Source organism: Hoplias malabaricus, chromosome 3 (assembly GCF_029633855.1).
Source record: "Hoplias malabaricus isolate fHopMal1 chromosome 3, fHopMal1.hap1, whole genome shotgun sequence".
NCBI classification, from domain to species: Eukaryota; Metazoa; Chordata; class Actinopteri; order Characiformes; family Erythrinidae; genus Hoplias; species Hoplias malabaricus.
In genome coordinates, this window is record NC_089802.1 from 71,144,083 (window position 1) to 71,172,036 (window position 27,954).

A 27,954-nucleotide genomic window follows, 5' to 3' on the forward strand; every position below is an offset into this window, starting at 1 on the left:
TTGGCCCTATCACCAGAAATGCCCTCGTCCATCCAATGCCAGGAGTACTACACAGTACTGCTTGCCTCGTCCTCTGGGTGGGTGTGAAGGCCCTTCCTGTCTCACATCTCTGCTCATAGCAGTTAGCATTGGTGTCTGTCAAATGATGTGACCAATCTGGGCATTAAACTGTTCAGTGGCACAGCATTTGCAACAACTCATGTGTCTTGTAGTAAACACAAGTTTGCCCTCGCTCTTCAGAGGTTGATGCCACTGTGAGACTCACTCATGATGACTGCTGGAATTGCAGATGACTAATTAAAATTTGAAGATTCATTAAATTAAAATTTAAATGGTTATTATGTGTTCTTGAGGGGGTCAGAAAACAGGTTTGTTGTAAATTAATATAATTTTACACATTAAATATGTATTTCAATTAATTTATATTTCTCCATTAGTCGAGAAACAAACAAATAAAAAGTTAAAACTACATTTGTCATCATTTTAAAAGCTCCAGTGAGATCTAGCTGTCAGGAACGCAGGGACTGACGGAGGCGGACACACTTGCTAAAACACAGTAACTAATTTTATTTACAACACAAGATAACAATACAGAGACTAGGATAACTAGACAGAAATACTTAAAGAAAGACTGACACAGAGAGACTTGGATAGTGGGGCTGAGACAGATAGAGAGGGAACAGGACTGACAGGGAACTGGACAGACAAACCTAGACAGAGAGAACTGAACAGAGACCTAAACAGAGAAAGAGCTAAAGCAGACTAAACGTAGACAGACATAGAAAGACAAACCTAGACAGAGAGAACTGAACAGAGACCTAAACAGAGAAAGAGCTAAAGCAGACTAAACTTGGACACAGAATTTAACAGAGTAAAGACACAGACATGAGACGAGAGATACAAAGACTGACTTGAAGGGCGTGAGAAACAGACAAGGGCGTGACACTAGCATATTAATGTATTTCATAAGGCAGAACACACACATCCTTTTAGGTACTGTCCTGGATATGGACATTTCTAGTTGTTGTTGCCATTTTTGTCACCTCATATTTATAGCCTGATGAAACAGGTACTCACAAATGACAGTTTACTGAACTGTAAGGTAGACTTTAAATAGAGGAAACATTGAGTTTACACTTGTGTCACATGGTTTTGTTTAAAAAAATGTTTAATTAAATTTATTAAATGTAAACATTAGATTTGAGCTAATTAACTGCATACATTTGTCTTGACTTTAACCATCTATACAAAAGTGTCAGCAACTGTCAACAAGCTGATTGTATACAAGATAAAAGTCTTATTTATCAGCTTAACTAATAAACATTACAAACTGCAGAACAAAATCAGCCTTTAATTTTGTGTAAAGACTAATGTATAAAATGATGACAAATGTCAATTTTAAAAATGTTTTTTTTTTTACCTTGTTTCTGTGAAATCAGACCAAATTATCATCATATACCACCAAAATATAAAACAAGTTATGGTACTTGCTGTATCTGATTTTTAAACTTAGCTTCAGATTAACATTATTTGAAATTGACAGTGAGAAAGATCCCAAATCCAAGACCTACCATCAAGAATGTCACAATTTCAATGCTGAGACGAATTTCAGTGTGAGGAATGGTAGAAGATACAGCCCTGTTGGTTGTGGAACATGTCTTTGCACTTGTTCTGCAGTCTAGTGCTTTCAGTGAAACCTCACCCACATGGCTACAGCACAAACGGAAACTGTGAACAGGGAATTAAAAGCGTGCTCTCGTGATCTCTAGAGTCTTTCCAGTTACACTATACGGCCAAAAGTTTGCTCATCCAATATTTCTTCAGCAATCACGGGTATTTATACCAAGATTGTCCCCCTTGGTGCAGCTTCTATTCACATGGCATGGCGTTACAATAAACATTGGACGATTGCTGTGAGGATTTGATGGCATACAGCTGTGAGACCATTAGTGAGGTCAGGTCCTAATGATAGATGATTAGTTTTGGATCACAGACACCACTCCAGCTCACCCCAAAGGTAATGCAGCTCCACTGTTCCACAGCACAAGGCTAGGGGGCTTGATACCCCTCTAGTCAGTGTTTGGCTTCTGTGTGGGCTGCTCCAGAATGTCATCTGTTGAATATCTGTGTTAAAATACATGAATGTATGTATGGTGTATCAATGAAATGAGTGCTATAAGGTGACTCGTTAATGATGTATGGACTTTGCCCATGTCTGTGTTGTGATTGGCCGAGAGGCACTGTTGATTAGGTCAAGGATCTAACAGAAGTGACCAGGTGAGACACGGAATCTCCAACAGCTTCTGCTGCTTGTATCAGAGCATCTTTTTGATGAGCACCAGACCCTGGGTGATGACACAGAGAACAAACAAATCAGTTGTATCAGTTTCATCTAACGGTCCTTCTGACATGAAATGTATCAGTAGGTAATGTGTGTCTACTTTTTTGCAGGTACATCCTTGTGCTTCTGAAGGACATGCTTTTGCATAGTATTGAGTTTACTGTAGAAGTGTATCACTTTATCGTACAACCGTATCTAGCACCCGGTTCATATATGGTGGTGATCCTGCCCAAACTGGGATTCAAACTGTGGTCTGGTGCTCTCTTCTCCTGGAGGAAACACAATGCTTTTCATTTACATTTTCACTTACTTGTAGGTGGAGATAGATGAAGCATACTCTTGAGTCTTTGCACCAAGTTGCAGAGCTCCTCCTCATCTTTCTCATCTGAGTTATCTGTCCCTGAATCCTCCTGGGCAGACACATCTGGAGAAGGATCTTCTGTGTCAAGCTCCTCCCTCTGAAGCTGGGGCTCCTTCTGATCTTTCTCATCTGAGATATCGGTCCCTGAATCCTCCTGGGCAGACACATCTGGAGAAGGATCTTCTGTGTCAAGCTCCTCCCTCTGAAGCTGTGGCTCCTCCTCCTCCATCTCTTGCTCTTCCTCCTCTAAAGCCTCTTGTTCAGGCTCCTCAACAAGCTTCACCTCCTGTACTGCGTGTGCGAGAGCCACAGGATTGTCCAAAACAGCTAAATCCATATGAGCTTCTTCTCGCACCTGATAAAGAATCTCATCCTGCTCTTCTTCATTCTGCCCCATTCTCTCTTCTTTCTCCTCTTCTTCTCTTTGCTCTGGTCCGCCCTCTTCAGAGAAGGAGCCACTGAGTGAGTCAGAACTCTCGGACGCTGTCCAGTGTTTCTCTGTGGTGTCATATTTGTGGTGTTGTTGCATGGGAGGTGAGGGAGAAATCTGTTGGTTGCCACTGCCAAATTCATCTTTATCTCGTCTACTCAATGCCTGTGTAGGTCAACACACACTTTTAGTTCATCAGTGCAGGCTTGTTTATTAGTTTTTAATGTTAATACATCATCTGAAAGCAGAAATATACACTGAAAGGAGCAATCAATCATTATCAACACCAAAATATCACTGACCCAGGAAACACTTCTGAGAAAATCTGGAAAAAGAATCCTCTAGTGTTGTTTGAACACATGTAAGCAAGGCTCTAAAAGCTGTGATGAAAGCAAAGGTGGATAAACTAAACACTGAGAAAATATTCTATTTAGTTGCAGTGTAAATTCTGTACATTGTGTTATGTTACATTTACTATAACAGCTTTATTCTGATCAAAGTTGCCCTTTAGGCAGGAGGAATAAACTGGCTAACACGATGTACAATTGCTGTACATTGTCTGTCCCCCTCAGATTTCTTATCTTTCTACTCACAAGTTGGATTCGTTGCAGCTCCTCCTCCAGCTGTTGGTTGTGATGGCTCAGTGCTTCCATAGTGGCCTCCAGGTCTGCACATCTGTCCTCTAGAGAGTCATGCTCTGACTTTGCTGCTACTTTCCACACCTGAAACTCTCTCTCCAGGAGCCTCATGTGCACAGACACACACACACACACACATGCACAAATATACAAAAACAAACCATTAAGTATCCAATCGGAGCACTGTATCAGTATGCCCTTCATGTGGCCCCACTATTAAAATTTTCACTTTCATAAGGTAATCACTTTTGTATTTGTTTTATGTCACATATCGTTGCTGTACAAAGAAAAACATGTATTTCCATGTCTGTTTATTTTAAATTTACTACATCATTTGAACAAAGCAGCTGTCCTTCACACTGTGTTACAACTTAGTGATGAATGGACCAATAGAAATGCTCCAAATTACTTGTAATCACATTGATTTCCACTGAAAGCTAAGGTTTTATATATAAAGTTTGTATTCTATATCTTACTATAAGGGAATTCAAGCGGAGCCCAACATAAACATTCATTCATTCATTCATTATCTGTAAGCGCTTATCCAGTTCAGGATCGCGGTGGGTCCAGAGCCTACCTGGGATCATTGGGTGCAAGGCGGGAATACACCCTGGAGGGGGCGCCAGTCCTTCACAGGGCAACACACACACACACATTCACTCACACCTACGGTCACTTTTTTTTGAGTCGCCAATCCACCTACGCCAATTCAATGTGTGTTTTTGGACTGTGGGAGGAAACCGGAACACCCGGAGGAAACCCACGCGGACACAGGGAGAACACACCAACTCCTCACAGACAGTCACCCGGAGCAGGAATCAAACCCACAACCTCCAGGCCCCTGGAGCTGTGTGACTGCGACACTACCTGCTGCACCACCGTGTCGCCCCCAACATAAACATTGAAGTTTAAATTGTGTAATATCTGTAGAAATGGGCTTCTCTAGATTAGCTACACGTGAACTAAGGTCACCATGCCCGATGCCAAGTGACATATGCAGCTATAGGGATTTAGGGAAATAGTTCTAATCTACAGAATATTGGTCTATTTTTCTCCATTCCAACAAAAGCAGAAGTGGCCTAGATTGAAGCCTAGCCCACTAACCTAGTCTTTCTACCCAATTCCTAATGTGACCAAAAGTTTATGGACACATTCTTATTAAACATCTTGGTAAATGAAGGTTATTAATAGGCTTTTTGGCCCATTTGCTGTAGTAACAGAATCTGCTCTTTTGGGAAAGCCTTGCACTAGATGTTGAAACATATGACATAAGCACTGGTAAGGTCAGTAATGATGTTGGATGATTAGCTATGAATCACACATTTCGCTCCAAGTCATCCCAGATGTACTTAATGGCATTTACTCTGGAGAATACAGTTTCACTGCGCCACAGCCTAGGCCTTATTAATCTTTCACTGCTCTAGCCAACACTGACATGCATGATGATATTACGCTCATGTGGAGCTACTCTAGTTTAGACTATACAAGCAGAGTGTGCACAATGGATCTGCTTCTGTAAGAGCATCATAAAGTAGCTGAATTCACTAATAATATGTCTTATACAGACCTTTGAAGCTATACAGACCTTTGGAGCTATACAGACCTTTGGAGATATTGCGTATAAAAAAAACACACCTACCATTTATCTCTCTGCAGGTCTTTCATGGCCTTTTGTGTGATTCTTAGGTCTTTAAGAAGAAATGATGTTTTCCTCTGCAGTAAAGCACACCATCAGTAAATTAGCAGATTTTGTGGCATTTTGACAGTCTTAAGATGTACAATTTGCAGAACTAATATAGGGTTAGAAGAGTTATCCAAGGGCTTTTATTAGTATACTTAAGTGTTCCTGCCAAAGCTAGAAACTTTGTCTGCCCTGAACACTACATTGTTGTTATTCACTATGCTACCCTCACCAACTAAAATGGTGCTGGTATAAATCCAATGATATACCTCAGGTTTTGTGGCAGGTTCATCTGTTTGCAGGGATTTAGAGTCCAGTTTCTTCTGCACAGGAAGTGTATCAGGAGGAGGAGGAGGAGGAGGAGGAAAACTCCCAGGATCATCCGTACTCTGCTGCTGCATTGGAACATTAGAACTGAGGGCAAAATTAACACCTCAGGAAAAGAGCAAACACAAACCCAAAAACATAAATACATCTAAACCGTACCTCTGCTGTGGGTCGAAGCTAGACTCAGGTCTAAGTGATGTCCTCCACCCCGTATCTCTCCTGGTGTAACGCCGGGGCAGAAGAGCATGACGGGCACTTGATGCCAAAGATGCCATTGATTCTTTCCATGAGGGCTGGACATCAAACACAAAATAACACACATAGACTACATGTCCCAATGTTTGTAAGCAACCTCTATAATTAGGGAATTGAGCTATGGACACACAGATACATTTGTGCCTGTAATTTCCATAGAACACAAATAAATCATGAGGCCCTTCAGCATCTACACATGAGCCAAATGTCACCACGCTCTAAGTGTAGGCCAGAGGGTTAACCCCCAACATTAGGCTACAGCAGTGTACATTTTCTATACAGTGCAATACACATGATAGAAGAAAACTGCTTTGCAGTCCTTGAATGGACCAGTTTATGCTTCATAGAGCAAGTCCCCTCCACATAAAAGTGGCCATGTTCATAACAAACTTGGCACAGACTCTCTGACACATTAGGGTTGCCACACCTGAGTAGTAGAGGCATAGGGGCTAGAGGTGACCGGGGTGGAGGGGGGATAGAGGTGAGAGGTAGAGGTTGGAGTGTCAGTGGTGTGCACATCATGGATGCAGAGGATTACGCTTGAATAGAGGCACACTAGAATGTCATTAACTCATGCCCGAATGTAGTTTTCTGACCTGAGTGCAGTACTCTAGAACTGGATGAGAAGATTTGTGCTTTCTTGTGCGGGTCTCGGTCAGGAAACAGGTTTGGCACAGGTGCACATTCAGACATTTCAAACAGCGATACCTGCAGAGAGATGAATCCTTAACACTGACACATATTTGCTAAATTTATATGAAATAAACCCCCCCACACACACACTCACCTAAGGCCTGTGATGGGGAAGGCCTTGCAGACATGGCAGCGGACTCTGTGTAGCACTGCCTCACTAACAGAGATCCTGAAGAGTGTGGAAAGCCACAGAAGCAGTCGAGGCTCTGACTGCAGCCAGCTTAAAAACTGCTCCTCGCCTATACTCACATTAATCATCTAAAGACAACATCACAGGCAGCATGTACTCGAGACTTATTTTCTTTTCATTTTAAGCCAAAATCATGCAATAAAATAACATCTATACTTCCTATATATTTATAGGTACATAGCATACCCCATTAAAGCAGGAATGGGCAGCAGTCTCCACTTGTCCAAACACATGGTTCTCCTGAACTACTGCAGGAATCTTAAACAAGCAGGAAAAGCTTAGGTTAGATTTCAGAATTCAGAATCTGATTAAGGATCTGAAAAAGTCAAATAATGAAGCGGCTAATTGCTGTATTTGAAGGAATCTTCTGAAAGAAACATCCGTTGATAATGCAGCAACGTGAATTGGATATTGCGAATGTTTTATCATTCATGGCCTTTGATGAAGACCAGTTGACGATTAACTGTCACCTTAAAGAGAGGACAGTAGGACAGGCCTTCCAAAGATACATCCTAACTCGGGTGTGGTTTTGACTTTGGGATAACGCTAATAGACCAAATAATTGACCTTGTCTTATTTACTGTATGACAAACACAATTACTCCAACATAGAAAAACATAGTTACGTTCTCCACACAGAAATCTCACCTGGCTGAGGTCTTTCAGGATCACTCTGAGGCCATTGTGGCTCACAGAGCTTCTCTCAGTTCCCAATCTCCCACTGCAACCCACAGCCAACTGGAACAGAGCTACAGGAGAACAGAGAACAGCATCTGAACACATCCATCTGAACACAAAAACTCCAGTCCAGCCAATGGCTATGTTCACATTACCGGGCTGAAGTGGAACAAATCTGATTTTCTGCCTTCGTGTGACACAGATCTGATGTTTCCAGTGGTGAGAAGACACATATCATTGCAAATCAAACCCATGTGGTTTTATATCATCCCATGTGGCCTTAGATCAAATATCTGATATGTAGACATGCAGTCAGAACGAGAATAACCAGACTGGGGTAGTTTCCACATGCTTTACTGCAAATGCATATATCACTGACATTGTCATCTTCTGCCACAATCTATTCCTCAGCCTTTTCTCAGCTTCCCAACACAGTCACATTCAGCTGACGTGCTGTTCGCTGAACTCCAGAGTAAACTGCATGGCAAATTCACATCAAAATCTGCAGCAAAACACTATTAGAGTTATTTATTAGAGTATTCAAATTTGTACTAATAGTGTTGATTTAAAACTGATGAATTTGCAGTGTGCGATACAGGCTTGGGTTACAAACTTTTATTGCTTGTGCTCCCACTGAAATTTTTCATTTGTAGTTCATTACATAAGTGGATTATGCAAAGGATATTAGAACTTGTACAAGGGCATTCAGTAAGTTATTTGTATTGATATAATGTACTCATCCTCCAGGTAATATTCTAAAGGTTCTAGGAAGTGACACTTTCTGTAGTTGTATGAAAACATTAGCTCATTTTGATCATTAGTATTCTAAGTAACACAAGTATACTAATCAAACTTGAGCATCGCACTATGCCTGATTGTAAATTCCAAGAATTTAGACTTATACCCTACAGCCCTGACTCAGCACCTACTCCCAGATTTGAAGAAAGATCTCAGTGGAAAATGGTGATAGTGATGAAAGCAAATTGCTAGATCTAACAATGTGAATGTAGCTACAAACTCAACAAAAGTCACTAAACTAGACAAACTTAACAGTCACATAAGACTGTTACTTAAGGGTTATTAGGGTTATGTAAATGTAAGAGGATACTATAGGCTCTGACCTCTGTGTTTGGCTGAGAGGGTGTCTCCTGAAAGGACAACCAGTGCAGCCTCTACAGATCTGAGCAGGACAACACCCGTCTCATCCCTATGAGAGAGAGCACAAATCTGAAAATAAAGTACACAGTAATACTACCTCATAGAATGTATATATAACGTCCACATTAATATAAATTTCAGTACGTCAACATTGTTCTGTGCTGTGCAAAATCCGACCCACCCTTTTCCTTTATGTAATTTCCATTTAAAACTGCCATTGAGACCAAATCATTTGAAATCATATGAAATATGAATGGATATACTGCATTTTTGTTAGAAGCGTTTCAGTTGGTCTGCACATACAGCATTATTATGAGCATAGGAGCCATGTATGACAGATTCTCTGACCTGTCATACAGTTTGAAGAGGAGTCTGGTGGTCTGCTCAGTAGCTTCTTGTATGGCCTCGTCATGTAGTTCCCGTAAGACGTTCCTGAAGAGCAGCTCTAGACTCTGCCTTAGGTTCTGCTGGGAGAGACTGACTGTGGGGTCTCCCAAACCACCCACAGCACGGAGAACAGGATGCAAGTCCTGGAGTGTCACCAAATGCACTGAAACACAGATATGTTTATAAATGTGTTGTAGCTGTCAGTCACTGGGCGCAAGGCAGGAACACACCCTGGAGGGGTTGCCAGTCCTTCACAGGGTGACACACACTCACACATTCACATATTCACACCTATGGAAACTTTTGAGTCGCCAATCCACCTATCAACGTGTGTTTTTGGACTGTGGGAGGAAACCGGAGCACCCGGAGGAAACCCACGCGGACACAAGGAGAACACACCACACACCACACCACTCCTCATAGACAGTCACCCGGAGGAAACCCACACGGACACAGGGAGAACACACCAAACTCCTCACAGACAGTCAGCTGGAGTTGTGTGACGGTGACATTACCTGACACCATGTGGCCCTCAGAACATTATATTGACTTTAAAATTAGAAGGAAATCTTTTCTTTTTTTGTGTGTCTGTGTTCCAAACATTAACACCACTGGAAATAGCATGAACCACGTGTGTGTATATGATTAAAGCCAAAATATAATATGTTTTGTGTTTTAAAAAACACCCAAAAAACTACTGATATTAAAAATCCATCCATTATCTGTAACCGCTTATCCAATTTAGGGTCGCGGGGGGTCCAGAGCCTACCTGGAATCATCGGGCGCAATGCGGGAATACACCCTGGAGGGGACTGATATTAAAAATCACTAGCCTAATAAATCTTCCAGTGAGTAATAATAAGAAGTGCTCGTATATGAATTCGTATAAAAATGGACTCACTCTGGCATAGTTTCTGTAGTGAGCGAAGCTTAAGAGCAGCACGGTAAACTGCAAGACGAACCACGTTCAGGTCTTCTGTAGGACACCAGCACGACACAGAAACAAACACACACCCATATAAAAGAAGACAGAGAACACCTGTTAATGCCATAGTTATAAAACAGAACACGTCCTGTACTGTAACCAAAGTGATTAGCACAGACTCACAACTTACCAATCCCATCCGGATCCATAGCAGTCAGCTTTTAAATATTAAAATATTGTTTAGGTTTAGTATATTTGTAACATAAATATGTGTGTGTGTATGTTATTTATATTTTCTCTGATTCAACTTACATATACCAATTGGTTTCATGCAACACAAATCTCCTTTAAATCATTTTACACAACTAATTCTCTACGTTTTTATCTTCCAGATATAACCAGGATGTTTTTGTATCTGTTCCATTATATGGGACTTTAAGCCATCTAGCAACCCTGGTTACATCTGTAAAAAAAAGCGCCATTCAGTAACGTCGAGGAAACATTTAACAAAATCTTGCAGGGCATTTTACAGCTGAAAACGAAAGAACACTGGCTTGGCGGCAACTGCCGGGCAGGTGTGTAGTTAAGGTGTGTAAAAATTATAAATACAGGAGGTCCTCGGGTTACGTCAGTTACGATGTTTCGTGGTTACGACACATCTCCCATTTACTGTATAAAGCCATGTTTCGACTTAAGTGGTTTTGCGTCGTAAACGTCGTAACGCGAACTTCGTGTTTGGTGCAGCGCGGCGGAAGAATACACGGTTACGCGGCTCGGGACCGAGGAGGGTAGGTGTTACGATAGGATAAGTGCTTACAGTATGTTATTTACGTACAGTATGTACGTATGTTCCGACTTACACCGAAAATCGGTTTACGGCGCGACGTAGGAACGGATCAACGTCGTAAGTCGAGGGCCCCCTGTACTGTAATAAATTAGTTATCTACATTTACGTCACGACTGTACTGTAAAGGCTGGTAACGCTTAGTTTCGGGTTTAAAACGGTTTTCTGTGGTGACAACCACAACGTTTTTGTTGTCACACCACTCTTTTTATTTTACTAGTTGGTCTTTTCTAATTTAAAAAGTCTAAACATAGAAATGGAGTCTGACGCCGTATGATAAAGAGTAAGGACTGTATAAATGTACGTTACCTCAGAGCAGCAGCCGCTAACCGCGCGTCTCCTTGAGATAATGAATATACCTTCCATGTCTAGAAGGCTTGTGTTACATTAGCCCTGATAAATAATTTACGAGCAGTTATCAAACCTGAGGTAGAATAGACGCAGCCGTAACACAGGTTTCTTTTCCACACTTAGACAAATTGTTCATTCTTCCACAGTGAAAGGCCTTAAAAATAAGGCCTTACAAAAATAAAAGACGCTATGAACATGGCTCAGTAGTGCTGCATAATACTTTCCTAACAAACTCGTACTACATTTACAGCTATAGAAAAAGAAAAAGGCATTATAAAACACAGGTAAACTGTTCTTTACAGCAACCTAACATCAGTAGAACATATCAAAAGCTTTTAGAAACAGTGTATTATTGCTTTTTTCAGCATACAACATAACCACAGTTCACATTTACGACTAGGAATTATTTGTAAGGTCATAATTTAAATGAGCTGAAAACATGAAATTATTACGAAACTAAAAATATGACACAGAAGACACCAAATCTTTGAGCAGCTGAAATTATATAATAAGCAAAGAACTGGGAAACAGCCGTTTCTCCTCTGTCCCCGAGTGTGGTTTTAAATGAAGAGGTGGTGCAACAGAGGCTGCTTTATCTAGTTCAGGGTAATCAATGGACACAAGGCAGGAACACACCCTGGACAGGGCACCAGCCCTTCACTGGGTATCACACACTAAACCCGTCACACACACACTCACACTTGTGTACACTTTGAATAGCCAGTCCACTTAGCGGCACGTGTTTTTAGACTGGGAGGAAACCAGACCACAATGAGGAAACCCATGCAGACGCAGAGAGAACACACCAAACTCCTCATGAGAGTGACTTAAGGCAGAGTGGGAGCGCACAACCCCAGGGTCACAACATCCACTGTGTCACCCTATTAAATATACAATAAAAGTATAATTATTATTACTCATATGATTTATCTAAATTTTCCTTGTACAGTCATGCAGACTCTACGAGATGAGAAGGTGTTCTTCATTGAAACTCTGTCTGCAGATGCCAGCTTGGTTTTGCAGCATGCTCAGCAGAATCAAACTATCACTCAACGTGACTACAACAACCTTAACCATCAAAACCACACCCCAGAGAATATCTTAATCAATCTTCTTGACAAGGTGATGAACAAAGGGGAAGAAACGTGTCAATTTCTTAAAACTCCTACAGAATGAACAGCTTCAGGAGAATTTTTCTCAGCTTAAGAAACATTTTAAACCTACCCCACCAGCATTTAACCAAGGTAAAATACCAATGGATGCTGTAATTCACTGCATATTTATCTATGATATTAACTGCTGTCAAAGATAGTTACATGTTTTCCTTGTTTTTTTGTTTAGATTCCACAGGAAACCATTTAATGAGGTAGTTACACTAATCACACCAGCCAGTCAGTTAAGACCAATTTTTTAAATATTGCTCAATTCTGCTCCATTTGCCATGTCAGGATGGTAGAAAAGAGCAGAGGATATCAGTCAGGATATTTTATTTTGAAAAACTGTTGATTCACAGATTTCTGAATACAAAATGTCCAGCAATCTTCGTGGTCTGTGTGTGATCATCAACAATATCGAATGTACAGGGGTTAGACAATGAAACTGAAACACCTATCATTTTAGTGTGGGAGGTTTCATGGCTAAATTGGAGCAGCCTGGTGGCCAATCTTCATTAATTCCACACTGCACCAGTAAGACCATGTGCATCCAATGGTTCAAACATTGTGTCCTGAAGGCGGTGCCGTGTATCAGGACGACAGTGCACAAATACACACAGCAAGACTGGTGAAGGATTGGTTTGATGAACATGAAAGTGAAGTTGAACATCTGCCATGGCCTGCACAGTCACCAGATCTAAATATTATTGAGCCACTTTGGGGTGTTTTGGAGGAGAGTCAGGAAACGTTTTCCTCCACCAGCATCACGTAGTGACCTGGCCACTATCCTGCAAGAAGAATGGCTTAAAATCCACTGTGCAGAACTTGTGTATGTCATTCCCAAGACGAATTGACGCTGTATTGGCCGCAAAAGGAGGCCCTACACCATACTAATAAATTATTGTGGTCTAAAACCAGGTGTTTCAGTTTCATTGTCCAACACCTGTACATCTTACAACAACAGAGTGGGATCTGTTTTTCATTTTATATATATATATATATATATATTGAATATGATTATACATAATAGAGGAAAAAATACGGACTCTTCTGTTCTGTCCAACAGAGTCACTTAATGAGGTTTTCGACTTGCTGGGTTTCACTGTCAAAGTGTACAGTGATCAAACAGCACAAAAGATGAGGGATGTCCTTAAAAAACTCAGCCAGGAGCACCAGGCAGGTGGCTGTTTCATGTGCTGCGTCCTGAGCTATGGTAAAAGTGAAGGAGGGAATGGTACAAATGGAGGCATCGTACGAAGTGAGGACATCTTTGGTCCATTTAGATCTTGCCAAAGCCTACCAGTAAACCAAAAGTGTTCTTCATCCAGGCCTACCGTGGGCGCAAATATCAACACCCAGTTAAAGTTGAGGTTGATAACGTTGAAGCAGAATTTGAAATGGATATAAATCAGATGAAATCCATCCCTTGTGGCATGGTCAACTGTTAAAGGCTTCTACTCAATCAGGAATACAGTATATGATTCGTGGTTCGTCCAGTCATTGTGTAAACAGCTGAAAAAGTACTGTAAGTTGTAAGTATTACACAAAAGTAGTACTGGTCTCCTGATCCAGCAACATGAAATATTCCTTTATTAATGTCTGTTTTCTTGCCCTCTGTTACCAAGGGGTGAAGATATCCTGTCCTTTCTGACCTGTGTGAATGAGGAGGTCATCAAACAAGTTAAAGCCAAACAAATGCAGATGCAAAAAATGACCTTGAGGAAGAAACTGGTGTTCCATAGGCCCAGCCAGATCAACAGTGCCTCACAGTAGAACCTGTTCATTGTGGGCAATGTTTATAATTAATTTGTTCACAATTTTACTGTGTCAGTTTATTTTTTTATTTCTTTTTTAAAGTTGGTGGATCTTACCAAACAAATGTTAAATGCCAATGCATCAGAATGATCAAACAAATATAAGGAAGTCAGACATTCAGTTAAAAGATCACACACGTTATTCACAGTCATTGAAGGAATAGCATATGACCACCAGCCTGAACAGGCCTGTTATGATTTTGTAGATACAAACCCACATTGACTTACTCTCACATGTTTGAGGTCTTTCAGCACCACTAAGAGGCCACTGAGGCTTATGGAGCTGCTCTCAGTTCCCTTCCACTTCCACTGAAACTAACAGGCAACTGGATCAGAGCTACAGAGAACTGTTTGTGAAAAATTAACTCTGAATGTTTAACAGATCTGATCGTTTCCCTTAACATGACAGAGATCAGAGTTGTTTCAGTGTTGTGTACACTTAATGCCAGATCAGATACACATAATATTTGGCTACTCGCACCGGTATATACACGAATCCACTTCCTCAAAAAAGACTAAAAATGTAAAAACATATGTATTGTCACTGTCCACAAAAAATTTTATCTCATTTTTGTCAATTGTTTATTTTTTTTTTTTACACAGCAGCTGTCCATCATATTGTATGAAATCTCATGATAAATTGTGCAAGAGAAATGCTCCAAAAATCAGTTGGAATAGACATTTCTTACACTGACAGCAATGATATAGGAATAAGAATTCCTAATTCTCTTTCAGACACTCTTAAGGACCAAAGCTGTCACGCCTACATCCCAGGACTCCTCACATGACTATCCACCGGTGTCACTTTCCAGAATTCTAATAATGCACATGTGTTTGTATCCCTATAAATACTCCATTCCCTATATTGTTCACACGGCCGAGTACTGCTGTGGTCTGTCCCAGTGTACAAAGCGTTCTCTTGAAACTTGTCTAAAGATATCCTGTTGCCTACTCCTTGTATGTTATTTCGGTTTACGTCTTTTGCCTCGTCCCTTTGGTATTGTTTGTATTCATCGGTATTTGGACTCTGACTGATTTTTTTGACTACGCCTATCGCTTCATCCCTGAGGTACTGTTTGCTCCCTGTGTTTGAACCTTGTTTGTTTTTTGACTACTCTTTTGGATAAGCGTTAACAAACTTTTTACTGTGATCCGCAAGTGTCAGCTCTCTGTCTGGTCCTGACAAAAGCAGAGAATAGAAACTGCTCTAAAAGTCATAAAGAGGGATATTTTTGGGTTCATACTTCCTCTTCTAAGTGCATACAATTCTAAAATATTGATCATTTTACTTAAAGGAACAGTGAGTTATTTTCTCAAGTGCTACGCTACACTTTTTGTTTTAGCACTATATGTAGGTATTGAATTTTTGAAGTAAATTGATTGAGATCTGTAGTTCTTCAGGTAGAAAGAATTTTCAGCTGATGTTGATAGAACTAATAATGAATAACGAAGGAGACATAATTATTAAAAATAGTTCTCCAGGAGGTACATCACTCAGTATGTATTGTTTAGTTAATAGTGAATTACCATGATTATTGTTTCCCAAAACCATACAGTGTAATGAATCAGTACTAGGTAGAATTGATTACTATTGTAATACTGATGAATAAATTTAATTGATAAATGTATAACAATCATCAGTATTACAATAATCGTTATACAGGTGTTAATACAACATTATTCATTAGTCCCAGCACAGTTACCTATTAATTACAAAAAATATTTTAAGTGTTACCAAAATTACATATTGCCCTTTATAAGGTGCACTAGGCCATTTTTGTTTATGTTTTTATAAGTACACACCAACTGTAAAATGTGCTAGACATTTTTCCACCCCTGATTTTCACAGTAATTGAACGATAAACAGTATTTTTCATAAGTTTTAATAAGAATTGAAGTAAGTGAAGTAGAAACATTTAGTTTATTTACTTAAGTCATTCATTATCTGTAATCACGTCATCCTGTTCATTGTTGCTTTGGATTCAGACCCTTCCTAGAATCATTGAGTGCAAGGTGCAAGGAACACACCCCGGGCACCTGAACACCAGTCCATCACAGGGCATCATACACTCACACTTATGGAAAATTTGACACAACAAATCCACCTACCAACATATGTTTTTGGATTGTGGGAGAAAACGGGGCACCCAGAAAAAAGTGCAAACATGGGAGAACACACTAAACAGACAGTAAACCAAGGCAGAAATTAAAGCCACAATCACAGGTCGAACCACGGTGCTAATTTTTCTCATTTTAATGGAAGGTTCTATTGTTGTAGTGTTGTATATATTATGGGCTGTATCTACACTGTAAAATGCTTATAAGTGGTTCGGCTCTTCTGTTTTTGAGCAGGCTAGTACAGTACGTGAATTAAAATGTGTACAATCTGGCAACCCTCGCTATCTGGCAACTCAATGCTGGTAAAAGGAGTCAAATTACCCTCTACTGGTACTCGCGTATACAGCTAAGGAAGAAGGATATTATTTTCACGCGATAAGTGAGGATTCCTTCGGTTTCCTTCTGAGCTGAACTATCACTGAGATATATTGTATGAAGAGCAGACTTTGGCGAAAGGTTTGACGGGATATATGTTATTACTATGACTTTTCCCGGTGATGTTTAGCTTATTAAACTGGGTTAGGGTGGTTACTGTCCACTCTTCAGATATCGTCGACAGCTGTTGTCTACTCTCTCGCATCTTGCTTTGTTCAGGCAATGTTACATTTCACCGTTAAAGCTATTTCTCTGCTGACATCAGCACGTCTTTCGCGCCCTTTTTGTGTCCACAGACTTAAAGAGGACTATACACTCGTGAATCCGAACATAAATAGCCTACACAACACTTGTTTCGTGGTTGTCGGACCTAAAGTTAATATGGAGATGAAATGTAGACTAGAAAGTGTATAAAAAGTTTATTAAAAGGTGGGGGAAAATACCAAGGTTTCCTGTACGTCAGTACAGCAGTCTAACGTAAAATAGAGGGTTGACCGTAGCCTCTTCCCCTCACCGGAGTTAAAAAGTAATAATTTTACCTCATCTTTTGTAATATGTTTAATCAAATCCTACACAGTAAATTCACCAATGTTAAATCAACCCTATTAGTGTTAACACTGAGTGTTAAATTATTACACTAACAGTGTTGATTTAACACTGGTGAATTTACTGTGTACAGTGGTGTCACGATAACAAATACTACCCATATGCAAATGAGCAGTTAATTATATAAAAAAGCTAGTCTTAAACTAATTTCCTAAATTTTTTAGTTAAACCTACTCCATATAGCATTCAACCTCTAAATACACACATCCTGTCATCAAAATTACATACTTAGAAGTTATTTCTATAAAAATCCCCTAACCTCCTTTATTCAGTAAGCTTTCTCCACAGATTTGTACATTAGGTTTATGACGTATGAAACCCTGGATGTTTGAATTCGAGCACTACTTAAAAGTTTCAAAGTGAAGATGCTCATGGCATTGATTGTTTATTTTAACGTGATACATCTTGTAGCTTATAAAAAATAACACCCATGTTGAGGGACATTTCAACAAGTTTTAAAAAATTATTTTCACTGGATGGGTCTTTAAGACAAATGTGCCAATAATAAGTGTTGTTTTTTTTCCCCCAGGGCTGACAGTCATGCAGACTTTACGAGACCAAAAGGTGTTCTTCATTGACACTCTGTCTGCAGATGCCAAATTTGTCTTACAGCATGTACAGGAGAAACAAATCATCACCAAACGGGAATACAACAATCTTAACCACGACAACTACACCAATGAGAAGATCGTCACTGATCTTATAGACAAGGTGATGAACAAAGGGAATGAAACTTGTCTTAAATTCTTACAACTTCTACAGAATGAACAACTCCAGGAAAGTTTCCCAGCTCTTAAAAAGCATTTTACACCTCTACCTCTACCAGCACTCAGCAATGGTAAAACCATCCTACACAAAAGTGTAATTCAAAGCTCCAATGCCATTCTTTATCTGTGATTTAACTTGTGATGAAGGGTTCTGATCATGTCTTTATTGTCCTTTCCAGATAATTCATCTCCAGCTGATGAGGTAATACAGTTTTACAGTACTGTTTTCTTTGACACTCCATGTAGTATGTCAGTAAAAGTGTTTCAGTCTAACAGGCAAAGATCTTAAACAGCAGTGTTCAGGGCTCCAGACTAACAGTTTTAGAACTGTCCTAGAACCATCCCAAAACTTTGCCCATTGTCTCCAACTGAAAATTGTTGTTAACATACAGTTGCATCTATTTGCGTATTTTATTTCCACCATAATCTCAGCAGTTTTTGGATTATTTCTACTCTAAATATATGACTTGATTGTGACACATAATTATACTTTATTTTGTGATCACGAAACTGATATTCACCCAATGGATTTTTACTGAAAGATACAGGAACAATTCTCAATTAAGACACACTATTTTTATTTTTTGTGAGAAGTGCACCCTGTCTTTGTCTTGACCCCGTGTGCTATTTTTATTGGTCCTGGGACAATGGGATGGCTTTGGTCTGGAGCCCTGAGTCTTTTGATCCAAAAGACAGTGCTTCATTCCAGAAATATCTGTGTTCACAGATGAATGAATACAAAATGTCTAGTGATCCCTGTGGCATCTGTGTAATCTTCAACAATGTCAATTTCATTCCCGGTTTTAAAGAAAGGAAGGGCTCTGACAGAGATGAAGGTTTGTAAATGTATATGCATTTTATCAAAACAATACACTCTGGAATATTGTAGCTAATGGATATTTCCAAAGGCTCATTGCAAAGGCAGATTACTCATTCATATCAGGCTTAAGATTCTCCACAGAGGAGCACTATTTTAAGTCAGTAGTGTTTTTTGTGGTTTGATTTTTCTAGTTTAACAGGAACATAACAGTTTAAATACAAAATATAATATGTAGCTTGCTTCTTATCTGTAGATGTTTTTATATTACTGGATATCAGACACATAGCACTGTAGAAAATGTAGTGGATAGTATCATGAATCTTTTGGAAGTTCAAAAATCTACCTCCTCTGTTCCATAGAGTCTCTTAAATACGTCTTCAACAGGCTGAAATTCACTGTGGAAGTGTACAAAGACAGAACAGCACAACAGATGAGGGATGACCTGAAGCGCTTGAGCCAGACACCTCATACAGGCGACTGTTTTGTGTGCTGCATTCTGAGCCATGGATGTAGTGAAGGAGTGCATGGCACAGATGGAGGTATCATCAAGAATGAGGAAATCTTTGGTCCATTTAAAGGAACCTCCTGCCCAAGCCTGGCCAGTAAGCCAAAAGTGTTCTTCATCCAGGCCTGTCGTGGAGAAGAATATCAGCTCCCATTTGAAATTGAAGCTGATAACCTTGAGGTAGATGAAGCAGAAGAGGAAGCAGAATATGAAATGGATATGGTTAAAATGATCAGTATCCCAGCAGATGCAGATTTCCTTGTGGCAAGGTCAACTGTCAAAGGCTTCTTCTCCCTCAGGAATATACTTTCAGGCTCATGGTTCATCCAGTCATTGTGTAAACAGCTGGAGCACCATTGTCCAAAGTAAGTATTGAACAAAAGTAATAGTGGTTTAGCATTATGATTCAGAAATCCAAAATGTTAATTGATTTATGTTTGTTTTTTGTTTGTTTCTAAGGTCTGAGGATGTCCTGTCTATCCTGACCTGTGTGAATAGGGAAGTTAGTAGACAAGCAGCCAATGTGATGGTCAGACAAAGGCGTATCACAGCAAAACAGATGCCAGTCCAAAAAGTGACCTTGAGGAAGAAGCTGGTGTTCCCTGTGCCCAGATAGATAAACTTACTGGGACCTAGGGCTGGGCAATTAGGTGAAAATGAATCAAAATCCACATTCAGAACTTCTAGTTGACATAATCATGCCTACATTGATAATATTGATTTTTCTTTTAATTCTGTTCATCTTTTTAAATGTTAATTCTGTTAACATGTCCCCCAGTGTCTGTTCATGTACTGTCCCACATGAAAGCAACAAGGAGTAGAACCTTAACACAGGCCATACCAGCAACTTGTACCAAACAAAAATGATGTGTCTGTCATTTGCACATATTCTACCTTAGGGAAGACAACACTCAGCATGATGTTGAATGTAAACGCTGAAAACACATTCACCAGTTAACACCAGTCTGTTTCAACACCTGAAACACAACCACATCACCAAATATGAACAGTGCACAGCTTAGAAACAAGAGACTGACAAGCTCCCAGCAACATTAGAAAATATATCTCAGCTTTAATACTTGAGCATTTTAACAGTACAAGGTTCTTCAGTGAACTATGAGGAAAAAAATGTTTTTATTGGTGGTCAAATTAATTTTGACATTGATTTGTGGTCATACTTCTCAAAACTATTGGGATTTTTTATAATGGGCAAAATACTTTAATATTTTGCTTTTACAAAAAAAAATGGAATTATTAGCCTTTTCATAAAGGGAGTGCTTATTAATATTTGGAAAAAAAAGGGTTTTCATGCAAAGACAGTTTTATTACCAGATTTTATACTACTTTTGCACATTTGATATAAAATGTATGATTTTATTTGATACAAATGTTTGTTTTTTATTTTGACATGATATAATTTTGCAGATTGTAATCAACTGTGACTTTTCAGGCATAGAATTTACAGACAGAATGTAAATGTAAACAGCCATGTTCATTTTAGGTGTAGCACAGTGGCACAAGGAACATTATCTGCTGCCAGCAACTTGTTTAAAAGAAATCCTGCACAAAGCTGATAAATAAACAACTATCACTGTCCTCAGTTTGTTAAAAACCAGAGCAATAGATGTAAAATTAAGCATTAATTTACATAAGATGCAAATTATAGTTCTGCATTCTACAGAGCGCCAGCAACAACAAGAGATCAAACACCTTGAAGATGTATGTAATGACAGGTTTAGTCATTTTGTCTTTTTTCATCTGTCCAAATGATTATTGTGAAATAAATGTTGACCAGTGCTATGTGGAGATACTGTCACTCATATTTTGACTAGTCTGAACTTATGAGTCTCTTTTAAAACAATTTAATCCATAACTTCTCTTTTATCAAGTAGGCCAAAGAGTTTCACTTATCCATTAACTATCAGAGAAGAATTTAATTAAGTTACTATTAAACAACTTACATGTGAAAATATTTTTTTATGACCAAAAGTATAACAGCGAGGGTGGCAACAGTGGCGCAGCAGGTAGTGTAGTCACACAGCTCCAGGGACCTGGAGGTTGTGGGTTTGTTTCCCGCTCCGGGTGACTGTGAGGAGTGTGGTGTGTTCTCCCTGTGTCTGTGTGGGTTTCCTCCGGGTGACTGTGAGGAGTGTGGTGTGTTCTCCCTGTGTCTGTGTGGGTTTCCTCCAGGTGACTGTCTGTTAGGAGTGTGGTGTGTTCTCCCTGTGTCCGCGTGGGTTTCCTCCGGGTGCTCCGGTTTCCTCCCACAGTCCAAAAACACACCTTGGTAGGTGGATTGATGACTCAAATGTGTCCTTAGGTGAGTGAATGTGTGTTGCCCTGTGAAGGACTGGCGCCCCCTCCAGGGTGTGTTCCTCCCTTGCGCCCAATGATTCCAGGTAGGCTCTGGACCCACCGCGACCCTGAATTGGATAAGTGGTTACAGATAATGAATGAATATTTAATAACTATAAAGTGACTATGGAGGAACTAATGAATAGAGCTGCACTAATATTCTGGAAGATATCTTGGGACACCACACCCTGTAAGCAGCAACTTTAAACATGTATACTTCAGTATCAGCCAAATATTAGAGAAACATGCTACAAGGTTTGGAAGTTTTTAGAGGTTTATTTCAAAACAGATCTGAAGTTCTCCATGTGGCAAGAGTTTTCAGCTGAGCAGCTGATGTTGATAGGACTAACAATGAATGAGTAGTTTTAATGGAAATCAAGTTCTAGGGTTATAGAACTGTATTTATTATGATCTGTAACTACACTGTAAAATGCTGATAAGTGGTCCATGTCTGCTTTGAGTAGTCTGTCTGTCCGTCAATGACATATTTTAAACGTCAATGGACGTCCAAATTCCATCTTAATAAGTTAGTTAAATGGTGACAAATCGATAACGTCAGTGGACGTCCAAAATGCGTTTTATACAAGTAAATTATTTCGGGACCAATTAATAACGTCAATGGACGTCCAAAATACGTCTAATAGTCGTCTTTTCAATGTCTGTGTTTGGACAGCTTTTCAACTTTCATTTTCAACTTTAAGAGAACGTTGTTTAGACGGCAGTCATTACGTTATTTCAACGTTGAATCAACGGCTTAATGTTTACTGGGTTGTGAGCATTCATGTTTTTTTTTTACTTCCCATAAAAAAACACAGGAACGCAACCAAGTCGGAGGAACAAGTTGGACCTCGGAGGAATCCGCCACCCGACTTGCACTTGAACGCAGCATAATTCTTCCGTATGTCACGAAGAAGGGAGTTTTTTTCACACGATAGTTGCAGCTTCCTTCGGATAGCGGACTTTTAAGGTTTGACGGGATACGTTTTCTTACTATGCTTTTTTACGCCCCGGTGATGTTAAGCTCATTAAAACTGCATTAAAGAAGTTACTGTCTACTCTTCAGGTTTGTCTTCTATTTCTTGCATCTTGATTTGTTCAGGCAGCGTTTCATTTCTGTTTTCAAGGTTGGTGCTCTTGACCCCCAAATGTAAAATATAGCCATTGCTAGTGTTGTAAAATGTTTAGTAAAACCCCACAATGGTGTCACGATAAGAAAACCAGTCAGTATGCATAAGTTAAACATACAAAATTGCTAGTCCTAAGATAATTCCATGGATCATCATATTACTCCTAGTTCTGGTCATTTACACAAACTCTAAAAACACCAAACAGTTGTTTTTACTTGTGGGGGCCAAAAATAAGAATTGTCTATATTTCTCCAGGGCTGACAGTCATGCAGACTCTACGAGACCAAAAGGTGTTCTTTATTGACACTCTGTCTGCAGATGCCAAATTTGTCTTACAGCATGTACAGGAAAAACAAATCATCACCAAACGGGAATACAACAATCTTAACCACGACAACTACACCAACGAGAAGATCGTCACTGATCTTATAGACAAGGTGATGAACAAAGGGAACGACACTTGTCTTAAATTCTTACAACTTCTACAGAATGAACAACTCCAGGAAAGTTTCCCAGCTCTTAAAAAGCATTTTACACCTCTACCTCTACCAGCACTCAGCAATGGTAAAACCATCCTACACAAAAGTGTAATTCAAAGCTCCAATACCATTCTTTATTTGTGATTTAACTTGTGATGAAGGGTTCTGATCATGTCCTTGTTGTCCTTTCCAGATAATTCACCTCCAGCTGATGAGGTAATACAGTTTTACAGTACTGTTTTCATTGCTGCTGCACTGAATATATCAGCCAGTAGTTAACAGTGCTTAATTACAAAATAATCTGTGTTCACAGATCACTGAATACAAAATGTCCAGTGTTCCCCGTGGTTTCTGTGTAATCATCAACAATATAAACTTTGATTCACCATTTAAAGAAAGGAAAGGATCTGACATAGATGAAGGTTTGTAGATTTATCAGTTTATAATAATATTGTAAAATTTTAGCTAATGGTGACACATAGTATCACTGTCACACAGCTCCAGGGTCTTGGGGTTGTGGGTTTGATTCCCGCTTTGGGTGACTGTCTGTGAGGAGTTTAGTGTGTTCTCCCTGTGTCTGTGTGGGTTTCCTCCTGATGCACCAGTGTCTAATTTGCTTCGGTTTCCTCCCACAGTCCAAAAGCCACACATTGGTAGGTGGATTGGTGACTCAAAAGTGTCCAAAGGTGTGAGTGTGTGTCGCCCTGCGAAGGACTGGTGTCCCCTCCAGGGTGTGTTCCTGCCTTGCGCCCAGTGTTTCCAGGTCGGTTCTGGACTCACTGTGACCCTGAACTGGATAAACGCTTAAAGACAATGAATAAATGAATGAATGTGTCTGATTTAACATGAACATAACAGTAGTTGAAATGCAAATTCGAATATGTGCCTTGCTTCTTATTTGTGAAGGCACCTTTTTCTTTCTTACTGGATATTTGACAGTTAACATAGTAAGAAATGTCATGTATATTGTCATAAAACTTTCAGAAGTTTAAAAACAGCTTCTTCTGTCCAACAGAGTCTCTTAACAGGGTATTCACCTGGCTAGGGTTCACTGTGGATGTGTACAGAAACAAAACAGCACAAGAGATGAAGGACATCTTGACGCAATTCAGGCAGAAGCTCCATGAAGGCGACTGCTTTGTGTGCTGCATCCTAAGCCATGGTGGTAAAGAAGGGGTGTGTGGCACAGATCGACTTACTGTCAATTATGGGGACATCTTTGGTCCATTTACTGGAACCTCCTGCCCCAGTCTGGCTGGTAAGCCAAAAGCATTCTTCATCCAGGCCTGCCGTGGGAAGGAATATCAGCTCCCAGTTAAAGTTGAAGCTGATAACCTTGAGTCAGATGAAGAAGAAGACGATTCAGAATTTGAGGTGGATATAGGTCAAATGATCACTATACCAGACGATGCAGATTTCCTTGTGACATGGTCAACCCTTAAGGGCTTTAAGTCAACTAGGAACAAATCTACAGGATCCTGCTTCATCCAGTCTTTGTGTCATCAGCTGGAAAATTTTTGTCCAAAGTAAGTAAAAAACATACAAGTAGAACGTTCTCCTGTTAGAGCCAATGTTATTTAGTAACATTTGTTTTTTGTTCATTTCTAAGGTCTGAGGACATCCTGTCTATCCTGACACGTGTGAATAATGAAGTCGGTAAAAAAGTGCGCAGCAAAAATTTTACCAAACAGATGCCAGTCCAAAAAGTGACCTTGAGGAAGAAGCTGGTGTTCCACGTGCCGCCAGAACGTAAATAAACCTTATAATGGGCATCCAGTGCTGTTCCATGTATCCATTACTCTTCTTTTTGATGTATTACTGTATTATGGTGACATTACAAATTCAGAAGTCAATGCAAGATCTCACGTGATTTTTACTATAAAGGTTAGCAATACTGATTATCAGGTTTATGGTGCAGGGTTTTTTGAATTACTATTTTGCTTTTACAAAAAACGTCTTTTCACCAAGACTTTGTGCATGAATTTTCTAATGCTAATTGTTTATTAGCGATTTTGTACTACTTCTGGCAAATATCACATGGTAAAAATTTTATTGTATCTGATACAAACTGTCACACAATGTATTTATGATACAAACAATGAAAATATGTACCCTTTTCCTGTTCACATTTAAAACAAAGACCAAATTTGTTGTGTAAATTATTTTGGAGATGAATTGTCATAAGATAAATAAATGAACATTGGTGATTTCAGTTGCTCAACAGTTTTTCATTAATTGCATACATTTCTATGGAGATTACACAAACTGCAATATTAAATCAGAGATAGACACATCTGGTGAAATTTAAAGTAGTCGCAGTCACACAGCTCCAGGGACCTGGAGGTTGTGGGTTCAAGTCTGTGACTGTCTGTGAGGAGTTTGGTGTGTTCTCCCTGTGTCCACGTTGGTTTCCTCCCATGGTCCAAAAACACATTGGTAGGTGGATTGGCGACTCAAAAGTGTCTGTAGGTGTGTGTCGCCCTGTGAAGGACTGGTGCCCCCTCCAGGGACTTCAGACACACTGCGACAATGAATGAACGAATGAACCTATCCGCAACATAAATTCCTCCACAGAAATTTTCTGTTACACTTTTAAACTTTAGTACCTACTGTTTTAATGTTTTGAGGAGAACAGTGAAGAGAAGTGTGTTAGGCCAATTGTTAAATAGAAAAGTAAAATGGGGGTAAAAATGGACTGATGTAAAGAAGGGAGGAAAATGAATAATAGCTTAGTCAACAAAAAAGTGGAGCACTACAAAGCTGAAATCCCCCTTCAGTAACAGGAAATACTGGGTGGGATTTGAGGAAGTTTCACAGGCCACACAATGGCAACACACAAACACACTCTTGAAAATAACTACTTGACAAAATGACATAGTTACTTCATAATATCCACGTCAAAAATAATAGTTACCTTCAAGCCTTTATGGTATTCTCCCACATTCCAATTACACATGGTGGGAGGTGGTAGGCTGTGTGAAATTGTCCACAGGTGAATGTGTAAAACTGTCCACGTGTGAGTGTGTGAAGGACTAGGTGAGTGTGTGATGGATTGGTTCCCTGTTCAGTGTGTGTTCCTGCACCTTGAGCCCAATGATTCTGGGTAGGCTATGGACCCACCTTGATCCTGTATCAGGATGTAGAACTTACAGAACATTATTTAATGAATAGATTTCATTACAGTGGAATGTTACAGGTGTGTATTTCTGAATTTCACTTATCAGCTGATACACACAAAAGCGACAGCTTTTTATGAAGGTTTTCCAAGACTTTGTTTGAACAGCACATTTGCAACTTTTACTACTCCGTGTAGTCTCACTAATGAAAATAAATACATCCATAGAATTAAACGAACAATATCAACTTGGACTATCACTGGTAGGAGTTAGGTATGTTATATTCAGAGTGCCCAACAATTTAAACACAGCCATTTTCTGTGGTAAACCGCGCCATCTACAGGTCCCTGCTGTTCCGATTATTGAGGCCCGGAACGTTCGAAAGAGAAACAATCTTCAAACACCTTCTGTTCTACTACATTCGCTGTTAGTGTTGGTACGTTTGTGTTTGTTTGTTTTTATACAGTATACTTTTAGATTATTAATCTTGGAGAGCAGAGGGTCTCTCTCTCTCTGTAAATAATTATTAACTGATTATTACTATATCACAAAATAAATAGATAGCAGGTAAATAGCAGTTATTGTTTGGATGGTTGTTTTGAATAACATCACATTCAAAACGAAACTTCTAAAAAATTCTAAACGAATAACGACTGTGAAATCCGACATTTGATTTGTAATTTCCCACATGTGCACTTTTAATCTCAAACTAAAACACAGTAAATACATCTTCAAACATCATCATGGGTCCGTCCGTGTACCTTTCGTTAATTTGATTTTCCATTTCTAATCCCGCAACAGAAAAACGTCCCTATTTTGAACGATGGATGTATCATTGATTTCAGGAAAAACAAATCGATTTCTACAACACTTTTAAGTACAAAAAAAATATGAAAAATGAATATGAATAAATATGAATTAAAATAACGAGTAAATTCCTGCTTGTGGCCAGTTACGGATTGGGCTGCAGACTTTAGCCAGAACCGGAAGTTTCTAACGCTAATAGCGCCGTATATTTTGAAACGGATTATTTTATTCTGCTTGTAGATTTAAAATAAACACAGTTGACTCACTTCCGGTTAGGTATGAAGACACACTTTATAGTGAACTAAAAACAAAAATCCAAATATATATTTAATATTCTAATAAATAAAATCTACATTCTCTGTATATGTATGTATGTTCATAACATACACAACAAGGAAATGGGTCGTTCTCCGTTTTTCTGTCGAAGGATTAGAAATGGAAAACCATTTGACAAAAGGTACACGGACCGTCGTGGCCTAACTGTGGCCAAATTCAAATGAAAAAGTGTAAACCGCATTCCTTCACTTTGCTTTTTCATTTTCTCGCCACTGCCACCCCTGCCTCACTGACGTCATCGTCGCGGATGAGGAATGAAGAACATTTATTGTCTTATAACTGAAGTTTAAAATTTGTGAAAACATTATATCTATATA

The 27,954-nt window shown here is 39.4% G+C and overlaps 4 protein-coding genes and 1 pseudogene across 10 annotated transcripts in view; 4 read left to right on the plus strand and 1 right to left on the minus strand.

The window, feature by feature from the left end:
• Nucleotides 1-1,337: 1,337 nt before the first annotated feature.
• On the minus strand, nt 1,338-10,082 carry dytn (dystrotelin). The gene is given in 13 exon segments (XM_066666640.1): nt 1,338-2,345; nt 2,652-2,751; nt 2,869-3,297; nt 3,726-3,877; nt 5,408-5,483; nt 5,721-6,071; nt 6,630-6,741; nt 6,821-6,984; nt 7,103-7,174; nt 7,564-7,664; nt 8,715-8,800; nt 9,100-9,301; nt 10,040-10,082. Coding segments are annotated over 13 exon segments (1,944 nt in total). The 5' UTR covers nt 10,041-10,082; the 3' UTR covers nt 1,338-2,247.
• A 725-nt stretch (nt 10,083-10,807) lies between these two features.
• LOC136691504 (caspase-8-like) lies at nt 10,808-14,185 on the plus strand (annotated as a pseudogene).
• A 2,435-nt stretch (nt 14,186-16,620) lies between these two features.
• On the plus strand, nt 16,621-21,216 carry LOC136692104 (caspase-8-like). 3 transcript variants are annotated; one of them, XM_066665212.1, is made up of 6 exons: nt 16,621-16,723; nt 17,855-18,163; nt 18,272-18,294; nt 18,820-18,928; nt 19,272-19,782; nt 19,877-21,216. In XM_066665212.1, exons 2-6 carry the CDS (start codon nt 17,866-17,868, stop codon nt 20,031-20,033), a joined length of 1,098 nt encoding a protein of 365 aa, XP_066521309.1. In that variant the 5' UTR covers nt 16,621-16,723; nt 17,855-17,865; the 3' UTR covers nt 20,034-21,216. The 3 variants fall into 3 exon arrangements, with proteins under 3 accessions (XP_066521309.1, XP_066521308.1, XP_066521310.1); XM_066665211.1 differs by having other exon boundaries at nt 16,672-16,800; XM_066665213.1 differs by lacking the exon at nt 16,621-16,723 and adding an exon at nt 17,153-17,245.
• A 500-nt stretch (nt 21,217-21,716) lies between these two features.
• LOC136692505 (caspase-8-like) lies at nt 21,717-25,542 on the plus strand. Of its 5 annotated transcripts, none has more exons than XM_066665965.1 (7): nt 21,717-21,816; nt 22,588-22,835; nt 23,155-23,463; nt 23,572-23,594; nt 23,692-23,800; nt 24,394-24,904; nt 24,988-25,542. In XM_066665965.1, the coding sequence occupies exons 3-7, from the start codon at nt 23,166-23,168 to the stop codon at nt 25,133-25,135; spliced, it is 1,089 nt and encodes a 362-aa protein (XP_066522062.1). In that variant the 5' UTR covers nt 21,717-21,816; nt 22,588-22,835; nt 23,155-23,165; the 3' UTR covers nt 25,136-25,542. The 5 variants fall into 5 exon arrangements, with proteins under 5 accessions (XP_066522062.1, XP_066522065.1, XP_066522066.1 ...); XM_066665968.1 differs by having other exon boundaries at nt 23,218-23,463; XM_066665969.1 differs by having other exon boundaries at nt 23,238-23,463.
• A 1,336-nt stretch (nt 25,543-26,878) lies between these two features.
• The window catches only part of LOC136691894 (caspase-8-like), a 4,799-nt gene continuing 3,723 nt past the window's right edge, over nt 26,879-27,954 (plus strand). The window contains exon 1 of the mRNA XM_066664817.1: nt 26,879-26,930. The gene's annotated coding sequence lies outside the window, so the exon portion shown is untranslated. The remainder of the gene's footprint in view (nt 26,931-27,954) is intronic.

Coding starts and splice junctions, on each gene's coding strand:
- LOC136692104 (XM_066665212.1), top strand. CDS start 17,866: ATGCAGACTTTACGAGACCAAAAGGTGTTCTTCATTGACACTCTGTCT. Junction 18,929..19,271: donor GGGCTCTGACAGAGATGAAG/GTTTGTAAATGT, acceptor TCTGTTCCATAG/AGTCTCTTAAATACGTCTTC. Junction 19,783..19,876: donor CTGGAGCACCATTGTCCAAA/GTAAGTATTGAA, acceptor TTTGTTTCTAAG/GTCTGAGGATGTCCTGTCTA.
- LOC136692505 (XM_066665965.1), top strand. CDS start 23,166: ATGCAGACTCTACGAGACCAAAAGGTGTTCTTTATTGACACTCTGTCT. Junction 23,464..23,571: donor TCTACCAGCACTCAGCAATG/GTAAAACCATCC, acceptor TGTCCTTTCCAG/ATAATTCACCTCCAGCTGAT. Junction 23,595..23,691: donor ATTCACCTCCAGCTGATGAG/GTAATACAGTTT, acceptor CTGTGTTCACAG/ATCACTGAATACAAAATGTC.